General features: G+C 44.7%; 1 protein-coding gene across 1 annotated transcript in view; it reads right to left on the bottom strand.

Annotated features, from left to right (window-relative positions):
- The window catches only part of upf1 (UPF1 RNA helicase and ATPase), an 80,830-nt gene that overhangs the window by 24,903 nt on the left and 40,882 nt on the right, over nucleotides 1–15,045 (bottom strand). Inside the window, exons 10-12 of the mRNA XM_078198732.1 lie at nucleotides 8,114–8,273; nucleotides 6,478–6,596; nucleotides 417–581 (exon numbers count right to left, since the gene is read on the bottom strand). Of these exons, the coding sequence (XP_078054858.1) occupies nucleotides 417–581; nucleotides 6,478–6,596; nucleotides 8,114–8,273 (444 nt within the window). The remainder of the gene's footprint in view (nucleotides 1–416; nucleotides 582–6,477; nucleotides 6,597–8,113; nucleotides 8,274–15,045) is intronic.

Below are 15,045 nucleotides of genomic sequence, written 5' to 3'. Positions count from 1 at the left end.
AGAGGTATTGATCGAGTGGATAGTCAGAGGCTTTTTCCCAGGGCTGAAATGGTTGCCACAAGAGGACACAGGTTTAAGGTGCTGGGGAGTAGGTACAGAGGAGATGTCAGGGGTAAGTTTTTCACTCAGAGGGTGGTGGGTGCATGGAATGGGCTGCCGGCAACTGTGGTGGAGGCGGATTTGATAGGGTCTTTGAAGAGACTTTAGATAAGTACACGGAACTTAGTAAGATAGAGGGTTATAGGTAAGCCTAGTAATCGCTAAGGTAGGGACATGTTTGGCACAACTTTGTGGGCGGAAGGGCCTGTATTGTGCTGTAGTTTTTCTATGTTTCTAAACCAAACACAGGATTATCTTTTTGGACGCTGACTTGTGTGTTGTCCATGATAAAAGGCCACCATGTAATTGCTGCTTACCTATCCATGTTACGGATCTGGTTATGTAGAGCCAGGAAAGAGACTGGTGAATCAATGGCCTCACGACTCTTGGCACATAGGCGCACCACCTTCAGCCCTGTGTGGTGGATCTTCTCAGTCAACTGGTCCACTGCAATGTTACTTGGAGCACACACCAGGACAGGACTATAAAGTAAGAAAAACATGTTAGAACCATGTAGCACCAGCCCACCCAAAAGAGACATCATTTATTTGAAGCTTATTTTGAAGTGCAGCCCATAATGATTTTATGCAACCAGGATATCTTGGAGCAGACAGGTTTAATGCAAGAACATAAGAATTTCTATGAATAGCAAATGGCTATTAATTTCAAAAAGCCTGACCCCTTCTAACAGATTTAAATTCACCCCAATATACCTCAAAGACATGAGAAATACAGACCTTCACACAAACAGAATGCAACAACGGACTAACTCAGTTTCCTCAATGCGTCTTTTAAATGGACTTCCATGAAAACATTAAATTCTCTCATGACCAACTAAGCACAGTGGGAGTGAGTTATGACACCTGCAAGACTTCATCAAAACCAACACACTGATAGCAGGGAATTGTACACATGAACCAGGAAATATCAAACTCATGCATGATGAGAGGCAAGAATTAATCAGGTTAGGTACTGAGGTATGAACGCAGGACATTAATACAACTACAGACATAACAAGCAAGCCAAAGCTCCTGCCTTGCACATCCCTGATATTCATCCCTGAATCACTGGCAGGCCTAACTTCAGCTGCAGAGGTCCTAAACTCTGGATTCTCACCTTAAACGTCTCCTTTTTTAAGGTACTCCTTTAAACCAACCGATAATTAAAACTTGTGTCACCTGTCCAAACATCTCACTGGATGGCTGTGTTGAATTTTGTTTGATAACGTTTCTATGAAGCGCCTTGGGACATTTCACAACACCAAAAGGCAAGAGGGGGAAGATACAAAAGGGTCGAGAGGGGCAATTTTTTCACACAGAGGGTGGTGAATGTCTGGAACAAGCTGCCAGAGGCAGTAGTAGAGACGGGTACAATTTTGTCATTTAAAACGCATTCAGACAGTTACATGGATAAGATGAGTATAGAGGGATATGGGCCAAATGCATGTAACTGGCACTAGTTTAGTGGTTAAAAACTGGGCAGCATGGACAAGTTGGGCCGAAGGGCCTGTTTCCATGCTGTAAATCTCTGACTCAAAGTCATATGCAAATGATTGTTGATTGTTGAAAAGGGTGTAAAATAACACTAGAAACTTTCACCCTTTTAACAGTCCTAAAATTTTCAGTGTTAATGCTTAGCTGTTTTTTGATGCTGCGAATATCCAAAACGTGGAAATCTCTCTGCAATTAGGGCTGTCGACATTATTCTCTCGAGTAGCTGGACGTTTCACACTGGCACCACCAGGAAACTGATGTCGCTGCAAGCCTACTCTTTGCTGAGAACTCAAACATACAGTAGCTGTAAAAGCTTGTATTTGCATAGCATTGAGATAAAGTTTCCATGGGGATTAAATGACAGCAAAGAGGAAATAATGCTAGTGTGCTTGAATCAGTGAATCAAAATCGTAAAAATAAAATAACGAGGAGGATTTTAAGTGAGAAACTGAAAAAGCAGCGAGGCTTTGGAAAGAATTGCAAAATGGGACAGAGACTCCTCATAGAACAAGGAGGCGCTGTGATGTAGGAGGTTGCAGAGATTGAAACAAAGTTAAGGGTTTTGATGAGGAGGATAAGAAATTTAAATTAAATACAACTTATGACAGGGGGCATGCAGTCAGCAGGAAGAGGGCAACTATGCAGTTAAACAATGGATCAGACTGTGGACAGCAACTGAACTTTTGTGATGGGTACAGGATGGGCAGCCAGAAAGTGGGCTAATATTCAAAGTGACAAAACAATGGGGAAGGGTTTCAGCAGTACAGGGACTTGGCTGAAAGAAGAGGTGAAAGCTATGCTACACAGGCGGAAACAGACAGTCTTAGTGATGAAGGATTTATGACTTGAAATTCCACCTAAAACTAAAGTTCTGGCTGAACACCAATAAGTCACCAGTACTGGGACACCTTGGAGGTGAAGGGAGGCAGGGAGTGGATAGAGATGTTGCAGCCTACATGTGGAATCAGAGATATGATTGTGGGTTATGTCATCATAATGCAGCATTGGGACAAGAAAGTGAAGGTTACCAGAGACAAAACTTCAGGAGATTTCAGAACTGATGACCAAGATGGAGAGGAGTTTTTGAGGAAGACAAGGTGTTACAGGCTAATAGGCTGGAGGAAATAGTTGTTCGGAGGGAGGATGTACTGGCAGCTTTGAATAAACTGAAGCTCGATAAGTCCCCTGGGCCTGATGAAATATATCCTAGGATTCTTTGGGAGGCAAGGGATGAGATTGCAGAGCCTTTGGCTTTGATCTTTGGGTCCTCACTGTCCACGGGGATGGTGCCAGAGGACTGGAGAGTGGCGAATGTTGTTCCTCTGTTTAAGAAAGGGAATAGAAATGATCCTGGTAATTATAGACCGATTAGTCTCACTTCGGTGGTTGGTAAATTGATGGAAAAGGTCCTTAGGGATGGGATTTACGACCATTTAGAAAGATACGGATTAATCCGGGATAGTCAGCACGGATTCGTGAAGGGCAAGTTGTGCCTCACAAATTTGATTGAATTTTTTGAGGAGGTAACTAAGTGTGTTGATGAAGGTAGGGCAGTTGATGTCATATCAAACGCCTTACTAAAATCCATGTATAAGGTCCCCCATGGTCGGCTTATGATGAAAGTAAGGAGGTGTGGGATAGAGGGAAAGTTGGCCGACTGGATAGGTAACTGGCTATCTGATCGAAGACAGAGGGTGGTGGTGGATGGAAAATTTTCGGACTGGAGGCAGGTTGCTAGCGGAGTGCCACAGGGATCAGTGATTGGTCCTCTGCTCTTTGTGATTTTTATTAATGACTTAGAGGAGGGGGCTGAAGGGTGGATCAGTAAATTTGCTGATGACACCAAGATTGGTGGAGTAGTGGATGAGGTGGAGGGCTGTTGTAGGCTGCAAAGAGACATAGATAGGATGCAAAGCTGGGCTGAAAAATGGCAAATGGAGTTTAACCCTGATAAATGTGAGGTGATTCATTTTGGTAGGACTAATTTAAATGTGGATTACAGGGTCAAAGGTAGGGTTCTGAAGACTGTGGAGGAACAGAGAGATCTTGGGGTCCATATCCACAGATCTCTAAAGGTTGCCAGTCAAGTGGATAGAGCTGTGAAGAAGGCCTATAGTGTGTTAGCTTTTATTAACAGGGGGTTGGAGTTTAAGAGCCGTGGGGTTATGCTGCAACTGTACAGGACCTTGGTGAGACCACATTTGGAATATAAGAAGGATGTGGAAGCGCTGGAAAGAGTGCAGAGGAGATTTACCAGGATGCTGCCTGGTTTGGAGGGTAGGTCTTATGAGGAAAGGTTGAGGGAGCTAGGGCTGTTCTCTCTGGAGCGGAGGAGGCTGAGGGGAGACTTAATGGAGGTGTATAAAATGATGAAGGGGATAGATAGAGTGAACGTTCAAAGACTATTTCCTCGGGTGGATGGAGCTATTACAAGGGGGCATAACTATAGAGTTCATGGTGGGAGATATAGGAAGGATATCAGAGGTAGGTTCTTTACGCAGAGAGTGGTTGGGGTGTGGAATGGACTGCCTGCAGTGATAGTGGAGTCAGACACTTTAGGAACATTTAAGCGGTTATTGGATAGGCACATGGAGCACACCAGGATGATAGGGAGTGGGATAGCTTGATCTTGGTTTCAGATAAAGCTCGGCACAATATCGTGGGCTGAAGGGCCTGTTCTGTGCTGTACTGTTCTATGAGTAAAGAAATCAAGGGTTATGGGGATAAGACGAGGAAGTGGAGTTGAGGATTATCATTTCAAACAAGTCATGATTTTATTGAATGGTGGAGCAAACTCGATGGGCTGATTGGCCTACTTTTGCTCCTACATTTGATGGAGCCATTGCTGAGTCGTATGAGCAGCATTTGAATAGCTTGGTCCAGAAAAATACAAGCATAGCAGAGTTGGACAATAAGAGGGGCAACGATGGAGAATGGATGGTCCATCAAATGCCACAGAGGTCATCGATGTGGAAAAATCACCCAGAGTTTTCCTCTCCACAAAGGCAGAACAAAGCCAACCCAGTCAATTAACTCTCAAACTAATGGTAGAGGTCATCGACAGTGATACTGACACTTAATTTGGGTTCTGCCAGGGTCACTCAGCTCCCGACCTCATTACAGTCTTGGTCCAAACATGAACAAAAGAGTTGAACTGAAGGAGGCGAGAGTGACTGCCTATGACATCAAAGCAGTATTTGATTTGAATGCAGCATCAAGAAGCCCTAGAAAACCTGGAGTCAACAGGAACCAGGGAGAAAACTCTCCACAAGTTAGAGTCATGCTTAGCACAAAAGGACAATGGTTGTGATTGTTGGAGCTCAATTATCTTAGGCCTGGGGCAGACATCACTGTGGGATTTTCTCATGGTACTGCCCTAGGCCCACCTTAAGCTGTTTCAATTACTTTGCCTCCATCAGGTCAGAAATGAGGATGTTTACACAACATTTGCACCTCATCAGATACTGAAGATCCTGTATCTATACTCAGCAAGACCTGCACATTTAGGTTTGGGTGGTAATGCTCACCAGACAAGTGCCAGGCAATGACCATCTCGAACAAGAGGGAATCTAACCATCTCCCATGACATTTAACAGCATAGTAAGAAGTCTCACAACACTAGCTTTCGAAGCGCTGCTCCTTCATCAGGTGAGTCAACCTGATGAAGGAGCAGTGCGCCGAAAGCTTGTGGTTTTTGCTACCAAATAAACCTGTTGGACTTTAACCTGGTGTTGAGAGACTTTTTACTGTGTTTACCCCAGTCCAACGCCAGCATCTCCACATCATTTAGTGGCATTACCATTGCTGAATTCCCCGCCATCAACATCCTGGGGGTTACCATGGAATAAAAACTGGACCAGCCATATAAATACCGTGGCTGCAAGAGGTCAGAGGCTAGGAATCTTGCAGTGAATAACTCAACTCTTGACTCCCAAAGCCTATCCACCATGACAAGTCACAAGTCAGGAGTGAGATGGAATGCTCTCCACTTACGTGGATCAGTGCAGCTCCAACAACATGCAAGAAACCTGACACCATCCACGATAAATCAGCCTACTTGATTGACACTGTTCCAACACCTTAAACATACACCTCTACAACCAACACAGTGGCAGCTATGTATTCCATCTAAAGATGCACTGCAGAAACTCACCAAGATGCCTTCGACAGCACCTTCCAAAAACCATGACCCCTACCACCTAGAACAAGCACAGATGCATGGGAATACCATGGTCTGCAAGTTTCCCCCCCAAGTTTCATACCATCCTGACTTTGGGAACTATATCGCTGTTCCTTCACTGTCGCTGGGTTAAAATCCTGGAACTCCCTTCCTACCAGTACTGCACTAATCAGAATCCCAACAGCGTAGGAGGAGACCATTAGGCCCATCAAGTCTGCACTGACTCTGACAAAGTATCTTCCCCATAACCCCACACATTTACCATTGCTAATCCATCTAATCTGCACATTTTGGGACACTAAGGGGCAATTTTCTTTTTAAACCATGGCCAATCCACCTCACCTGGTTTTCTTTGGACTATGGGAAGAAACCGGAGCACCTGGAGGAACCTATGCAGATGCGGGGAGAATTTGCAAACTCCACACACCTAGTCAACCAAGGCTGGAATTGAACTTGGGTCCCTGGCGCAGTGAGGCAGCAATGCTAACTACTGTGCCAACGTGCTACCCGCCATGCCCTGTGGGTGTACCTACACCACAAGAACTGCAACAGTTCAAGAAGGCGACTCACCATCACCTTCTCGTGGGCAGTTAGGGATGGGCAATAAATCACATCCAATGAAAGAATAAAAAAAGGGCAAGCAATAACATTCTAGTGAGAGCATGAAATCCTCTTTGTGCAAGTGAGGGTGGAGCTGTTGCTTACCCATTGCCTTGCCTGGCGAGATGATACACTACAGTAGCAGAGGTGACAGTTTTTCCAGTGCCTGGAGGACCCTGGATCAGACTGAGGGGGCGCTGGAGAACAGTCTTCACAGCATAAACCTGTTGAAAAGATTAAAACAGGATTGTATCAATCACCAGTGGCAACCTTACAAAAGTCAGTCTCTGACTGGGCCAATGTACCTCACTGCAGTGCAACCAATAATTACAATACTTTTAGTACAGTATTTCATTCTGTTGATAGCAGTAGGTCCTTGAGAGCAGCGTTTAGATTGTATCAAATGGTTTAGATTTACTAAATGGTTCACATTTCACTCTGAGCTGTATAATGAGCTGCAGAAGCAGAGTGTTTACATATGACTAAATGTGCTAAAGATACCCTGATGTAAACAGAGCATAAATAGATTGAGAATGCAACAGCTCAAAATATGTAGCCGTACAAAGTGACTCATTCATAGCAACACAGTGGTTAAGTGGAGAGTTTCACTCGTCAGATTGTAGTACACAGAACAATTAACAGATTAAAGCCTACAATGTGGAGTAGACTAGAAAACGATTGTATTCATGTTGTCCCTTCAGCAAAATATTGAGGCCATACAACCATCATGTCCATGAAAAGGTGAGATGCTTTCTGCTGAGCTGTTTCAATGCTGACAGAGGCATACTGGTGCACAGATTGATCAATCAGAGGCAGTGAGGAGACACTTACTGCAGTTTTGTTGATTACAACAGTCTTTCTTGTGGTGAACAAGATGGCATTTGCCGCCTGCAGGGGTGACTGGGCCAAAACTGAGACAGCAATGTTGCCGAGAGCACAAGCTGCCACCTTGTGGTGACAGTGGGCTCAATAGTTAAGTGAATGTGCAGACTAACAATGCAGTTTTTCCTGACTGTCTTACAGTGGCACAGTGGTTAGCACTGCTGCCTCACAGCGCCAGGGACCCAGGTTCAATTCCAGATTCGGTCATTGTCTGTGTGGAGTCTGCACATTCTCCCCGTGTCTGCGTGGGTTTCCTCCAGTGCTCCGGTTTCCTCCCACAGTCCAAAGATGCGCGGGTTAGGTTGATTGGCCATGCTAAATTGACCCCAGTGTCGGGGGATTAGCAGAGTAAACGTGTGGGGTTACGGGAATAGGGCCGGGGGGGGGGGGGGGGGGGGGGATTGCGGTTGGTATAGACCTGATGGGCCGAACGGCCTCCTACTGTACTGCAGGGATTCTATCCCATTCTGATCCTAGCAACAGACATCAAAGGTTGCACATCAGGCAAAATTTGTTCTTTGTTTTAGGATCTGCTTTGCCCACAAAATACTGAGAAACTTCAGAATATAGCAGAGCAGACTTGGAGTAATAAAACATATCCTCAAATGGTATCAAGGCCACTGATTTCTTTCCTCTAATGAACAGTTGGCCTCATCAGTCTCACTCTCCATTTCTGGCTGTATATGTGCATTTCAGTGGATTAGCTTAATTGGCACAGTCTGCACCGTGACAACTGAGAGCTGCTCCTAGACAGGATGTATCCCGGTGCTGCTTACTTCACAACAAACTCATGCTGATGAAAAGTCACTAACAAGTCAGGTATAAATCTAAACACATTCAGCTGTTTAAAATTGCCTACCTGTGAGTGATTGAGGTCAGGCAAGCCATGGGCAGTGAAGCGTTTAGGCAGCTGGCATTTAATAATCACGTCCTCCACCTCATGACCAAGCAGCTTGTGGTAAATGTAGCCGGAGACAGAGGTCTCATCCACAGCAAAGGTCTTCAACGCACTCTGCATTCTGAAGGGGCCAAAAAACACAAATCACTTGTTAACCAACCACCAATGGGTCACAATGCAGGTTCTCACTGCAGAGTAGGTAGCCATGCCAATCCTCTAAAATGACTGCCAAGTCCCAAGGACTTCCATCATGCATCAGCCCAAACAAACCCCCGTTAACCACACCAAGTTGCCACCTATCTCTAATAAGCGCGACCAGATGGTGGTTTGCCAACATCAAGTAGTCATCAAAGTTCAAATGGTTTCATTTGTCAGCCGCTCATTTTGTGCACAAAAACAGAAGTTTAAAACAGGCAATAGTCAACACCCCTAATGATGTTACAAGTGAAAGGCTGAGACCGGACACTTAATGCTGCAAACTTGAACCCCTAATCTGTGCCGAGCTTGCTGATGCAGACTGGGACTGCGGGAGTGTAAAGGGCAGTGCAAAAGTTCCGAGACTGTGTTCAGGAAAGTTTTCTACGGCAGTATGTGTCCAATCCAACAAGAAAAGGAGATACAGGTGAATCTGATTCTTAGAAATGAGGTGGGCCGGGGAGATCAAGTGTTAGTGGAGGAACAGTCAAAGTATATTCCCTTAGAAGGGAAAGGTAAGGCAAATAAATCCAGAGCTCCCTGGGTGAAAGAGGGGATAAGAAAAGTGTGCCTGTGACAGGTGTCAGGTAGAAAATACAGTTCAGAATCAAGAGGAATACAGATAGTTCAGAGGGGAGGTGAAAAAGCACATTAGAAAAGCAGAGGGATTATGAGAAAAACACTGGCAGCCAACTTAAAGGGGAATCCCAAAGTCTGCTTTCGGCAGAGGAATAGTAAAAGCAGAAGATGCTGGACAAACTCAGCCGGTCTGGAAACATCTGTAGAGAGAATGATTTATCTACAGAACTCGAAACATTAACTCTTTCTCTCTCCACAGATGCCGCAAGACCTGCTGGGTTTAAAACGATAAAGCATATAGTCTTTTGGGTATTATTAATAGAGGCATAAAGTACAAGAGTAAGGTGGTTATGCTGAACTTATACAAGACACTAGTTAAACTTAATCTTGAACAGTGTGTATAGTTCTGGGTGCCACACAATAGGAAGGATGTGAAAGCATTGGAGTGCAGGAAAAGTTTACAAGAATGGTTCCAAGGATGAGAAGCTTCAGCTATGAGGATAGATTGGAGAAGTTGGGATTGTTCTCCTTGGAGAGAAGGTGGCTAAGAGGAGATTTGATAGACATGTTCAAGATCATGAAGAATGTGGACAGAGTAGATAGGGAGAAACTGTTCTCACTTGTAAAAGGATCAAGAACGAGGGGGTACAGATTGAAAGTGATTTACAAAAGGTTCCTGATTCACAAACAAATCAACGTGAGCTGCAAAAAAAAAATCATATAATACTTCAAAGATAGAGTCAAAAGCTAGAGAGAAATGTTTTCAAAAGGCTTTTTCCTCTTGCTTGTGTTTCCTATTTTGAGCAATCATTTCATTTGCAAAACTTTGGCCATTAGTTTCAGCCTGAAAGTAATGATCTGAGATATTTCCTGTATCTCTGTCTGTCCGGAAGGCAAGGTTGAGCGGCAGCCACCTCCAGAGTCTCCAGTGTCGAGCACTACTGAATCGTGGTTTCATTTTCAATAAATTCGGGAAGGCGATGGCCGAGTGGTATTAGCATAGACTATTAATTCAAAAAGTCAACTAATGTTCCAGGGACCTAGGTTCGATTCCTGCCACGGCAGATGGTGGAATTTGAATTCAATGAAAAAAAGTCTGGAATTAAGACTCTACTGATGACCACAAAACCATTGTCGATTATCAGAGAATCATACAGTGCAGAAGGGGTCCTTCAGCCTATCGAGCCTGCACCAACATGTGAGGATTATCTGAATTCCCACCTCATTCCATTTACCAGCACTTGGCCCATTGCCTTGAATGTTATGTCACACCACATGCTGATCCAGGTATTTTTTAAAGGATGTGAGGCAAGCCACCTCCACCGCCCTGCCCCAGGCAGCGCATTCCAGACCGTGCCCACCCTCTGGTTAAGATAATTTTTCCTCGAATCCCCCCCAAAATCCCCTGCCACTCAGAGTCAGAGGTTTACAGCATGGAAACAGGCCCTTCAGCCCAACTTGTCCATGCCGCCCTTTTTTATTTTTAAAACCCCTAAACTAATCCCAATTGCCCACATCCCTCTATACCCATGTAACTATCTGAATGCTTTTTAAAAGATAAAATTGTACCCACCTCTACTACTGCCTCTGGCAGCTTGTTCCAGACACTCACCACCCTGTGTGTGAAGAAATTGCCCCTCTGGACACTTTTGTATCTCTCCCCTCACCTTAAACCTATGCCCTCTAGTTTTAGACTCCCCTACCTTTGGGAAAAAATATCGACTATCCACCTTGTCTATGCCCCTCATTGTTTTATAGACCTCTATAAGGTCACCCCTCAGCCTCCTACGCTCCAGAGAAAAAAGTCCCAGACTATTCAGCCTCTCCTTATAAGTCAATCCATCAAGTCTCGGTAGCATCCTAGTAAATCTTTTCTGCACTCTTTCTAGTTTAATAATATCCTTTCTATAATAGGGTGACCAGAACTGCACACAGTATTCCAAGTGTGGCCTTACCAATGTCTTGTACAACTTCAACAAGACATCCCAACTCCTGTATTCAATGTTCTGACTGATGAAACTAAACATACCGAATGCCTTCTTCACCACTCTGTCCACCTGTGACTCCACTTTCAAGGAGAAAATGGAGCCTATGCCCCCTTAGAACATTACAGCGCAGTACAGACCCTTCGGCCCTCAATGTTGCGCCGACCAGTGAAACCAATCTAAAGCCCCTCTAATCTACACTATTCCAATATCATCCATATGTTTATCCAATAACCATCTGAATGCTCTTAATGTTGACGAGTCCACTACTGCTGCAGGCAGGGCATTCCACGCCCTTTCTACTCTCTGAGTAAAGAACCTACCTCTAACATCTGTCCTATATGTCTCACCCCTCAATTTAAAGTTATGTCCCCTCGTGTTAGCCATCACCATCCGAGGAAAAAGGCTCTCACTATCCACCCTATCTAATCCTCTGATCATCTTGTATGCCTCTATTAAGTCACCTCTTAACCTTCTTCTCCCCAACGAAAACAACCTCAAGCCCCTCAGCCTTTCCTCATACGATTTTCCCACCATACCAGGCAACATCCTGGTAAATCTCCTCTGCACCCTTTCCAACACTTCCACATCTTTCCTATAATACAGTGACCAGAACTGTACGCAATACTCCAAGTGCGGCCGCACCAGAGTTTTGTACAGTTGCAGCATGACCTCCTGGCTCCGAAACTCAATCCCTCTACCAATAAAAGCTAACACACCGTTCGCCTTCTTAACAACCCTATCAACCTGGGTGCCAACTTTCAGGGATCTATATACATGGACACCCAGATCCCTCTGTTCATCCACACTACCAAGTATCTTACCATTAGCCCAGTACTCTATTCCTGTTACTCCTTCCAAAGTGAATCACCTCTCACTTTTCCGCATTAAACTCCATTTGCCACCTCTCAGCCCAGCTCTGCAGCTTATCTATGTCCCTCTGTAACCTGCCACTTCCCTCCGCACTGTCTACAACTCCACCGACTTTAGTGTCATCCGCAAATTTACTAATCCATCCTTCCACGCCCTCATCCAGGTCATTAATAAAAATGACAAACAACAGTGGCCCCAAAACAGATCCTTGCGGTACACCACTAGTGACTGAACTCCAGGATGAATATTTCCCATCAACCACCACCCTCTGTTTTCTTAGAGGGTGGTGGTTGTGACTGACCCTTCAACTAAGGGGAACAGTTGCTTCTTCTTGGAAACAAATTAAAACATGCTACCGTGCAAAGGGACCTGGGGGTCCTTGTGCATGAGACGCAAAAGCCCAGTCTGCAGGTACAACAGGTGATCAAGAAGGCAAATGGGATGTTGGCCTATATTGCGAGGGGGATAGAATATAAAAGCAGGGATGTCTTGATGCACCTGTACAGGGCATTGGTGAGGCCGCAGCTGGAATACTGTGTGCAGTATTGGTCCCCTTATATGAGGAAGGATATATTGGCATTGGAGGGAGTGCAGAGAAGGTTCACCAGGTTGATACCGGAGATGAGGGGTTTGGATTATGAGGAGAGGCTGAGGAGATTGGGTTTGTACTCGTTGGAGTTTAGAAGGATGAGGGGGGATCTTATGGAGACTTATAAGATAATGCGGGGGCTGGATAGGGTGGAGGCGGAGAGATTCTTTCCACTTAGTAAGGAAGTTAAAACTAGAGGACACAGCCTCAAAATAAAGGGGGGTCGGTTTAAGACAGAGTTGAGGAGGAACTTCTTCTCCCAGAGGGTGGTGAATCTCTGGAATTCTCTGCCCACTGAGGTGGTGGAGGCTACCTCGCTGAATATGTTTAAAGCGCGGATGGACGGATTCCTGAGCGGTAAGGGAATTAAGGGTTATGGGGATCAGGCGGGTAAGTGGTACTGATCCACGTCAGATCAGCCATGATCTTAATGAATGGCGGGGCAGGCTCGAGGGGCTAGATGGCCTACTCCTGCTCCTATTTCTTATGTTCTTATCCACTCTGTTCATGTCCCTCATAATCTTGTACACCTCAATCAGGTCGACCCTCAGCCTTTGTTCCAACGAAAACAAGCCAAGCCTACCCAACCCCTCTCCTTCACTTCCATCCCAGGCAGCATCCTGGTGGACCTCCTCTGCACCATCTCCAGTGCAATCACATCCTTCCTATAATGTGGCGACCAGAACTGCACACAGTACTCCAGCTGTGACCTCAGCAAAGTTCTATACTGATGTCAGAAAAACCCATCTGATTCACTAGCATCTTTTAGGGAAGGGAATCTGCCATCCTTACCTGGTCTGGCCTACATGCGACTCCAGAGCCACAGCAATGTGGTTGACTCTCAACTGCCTTCTGAAATGGCCTAGTAAGCCACTCAGTTGCATCATCACCACCACCACCACCTCAAAGGCAACTAGGGATGGGCAATAAATGCTGGCCAGCCAGTGACGTCCTTATCACTGACGCTCACCAAAACCAGAGGGAACAACCTCAGGCTAAAGGGACGATCCTTTAAAACAGAGATGAGGAATTTCTTCAGTTAGAGAGTGGTGAATCTATGGAACTCTTTGTCGCAGAAGGCTGTGGAGGCCAGGCCACAGTGTCTTTAAGACAGAGATAGATAGGTTCTGATTAATAAGGGGGATCAGGGGTTATGGAGAAAAGGCAGGATGAGAAAAGTATCAGCCAAGATTAAATGGCGGAGCAGATTTGATGGGCTGAGTGGCCTAATTCTGCTCCTACATCTTATGTCTCACGAATGAATAAAAAATTGAAATATCTTGGGGGGGGGGGGGGGGGTTGACCTGGCCTAGGAAGAGAGATGAGGAGGGATTCTAGCAATCTTCCATTTATACCAGGCCATACAGATAATAAAATGACAACAAGCATCTGACACAAAGTATTTTCCAGAAATAATGGCAAAATACAAATCAGGATGGCTAATACTGCTTTAATTCCAACTGTATGGAAAGTCTATAGGATTTGTTATTATATACACTTTCATCACTTGTGACTAATAAACTGACAGGATGTGTGAATGGTAGCCAACAGGTTCTTAAACCATGAACTGACCAAGAGTGGCTCAGTTAAGCTATTCCACAGAAACCAACTTTTACTTCTTGGATTGTTTAGTACTTTAGTAGTCATTTTTTCCTCAGTTATCAAGTTCTTTCGCAGTCGCTGGGTCAAAATCCTGGAATTCCCTCCCTAACGGCATTGTGGGTCAACCCACAGAACACGGACTGCAGCGATTCAAGAAGGCAGCTCACCACCGCCTTCTCAAGGGCAACTAGGGATGGGCAATAAATGCTGGCCCAGCCAGCGATGCCCATGTCCCACGGATGAACACTCAAATATTACAGACATGCAAAATGTTCCTGGTTGCATAATGCAGCAATACCAGAAGCACTGTTCAGGTCCTACAATCAGCAGCTCAATACTTGATTCACTCATGTTCCTATTTCAGGTATTTCTTTGAAAATTAGAGAACTGGATCTCTATATCCAAAGGAAAAATTGCAAGGCTATCTGGAAAGAAGAAAACTGAATTAATTTGTAGCTTAGAAAGCCAGTACAAGCTAGATGGTTCAAATGGCTTCCCTATAAAATTCAATGTTTCTTTACTGGTGATGCACTGCAGTTTCAACAGAAAGGCTTCAATACAACACAAACTGAATATTCACTAAATTATTAGGTATCTTTTCAATGCTCAAAGACTGCATCTTACAAATTATTCACAACTGCAGCTAAGGTTAGGTGAGAAGACATCATCCATTGTTAACATGCACATACAAACTAAAGTTCACTCCCACAGCACAGAGCTGAGGAACTTCATACACACAGCTTGGGCTTCTATTCTTGAACAACTGCAGTGTCTTTTGATTGTGTTCTACAACTGCACACCACTTCCAAGTGGATAAGAAATATGTCTATAACACTTTAGTTTCATTCACTTTTTAAACAAAGCTGGATCTCTTTCTCGAAGTCAGTCACACAGAGCACATTTTGCCTACAATATTCGTCCAAATAACTATCCTCTCGTGTGCTTGAGATTACAAAAGCTGTGTGGGATTGTTGGATCAATCAAACCGTGAGTGATTGATATTCCCCCCATCTTGCGCTTTTTATGATGGTGCTGGGGATTTGGTGCTGCCAAGACCCCTGAAATCCTTT

The sequence above is a fragment of the Mustelus asterias genome, chromosome 26, assembly GCF_964213995.1.
Source record: "Mustelus asterias chromosome 26, sMusAst1.hap1.1, whole genome shotgun sequence".
In the NCBI taxonomy this organism is placed as follows: Eukaryota; Metazoa; Chordata; class Chondrichthyes; order Carcharhiniformes; family Triakidae; genus Mustelus; species Mustelus asterias.
Note: the sequence above shows the minus strand (reverse complement) of the source record. Positions and strands in the feature narration are given on the sequence as shown.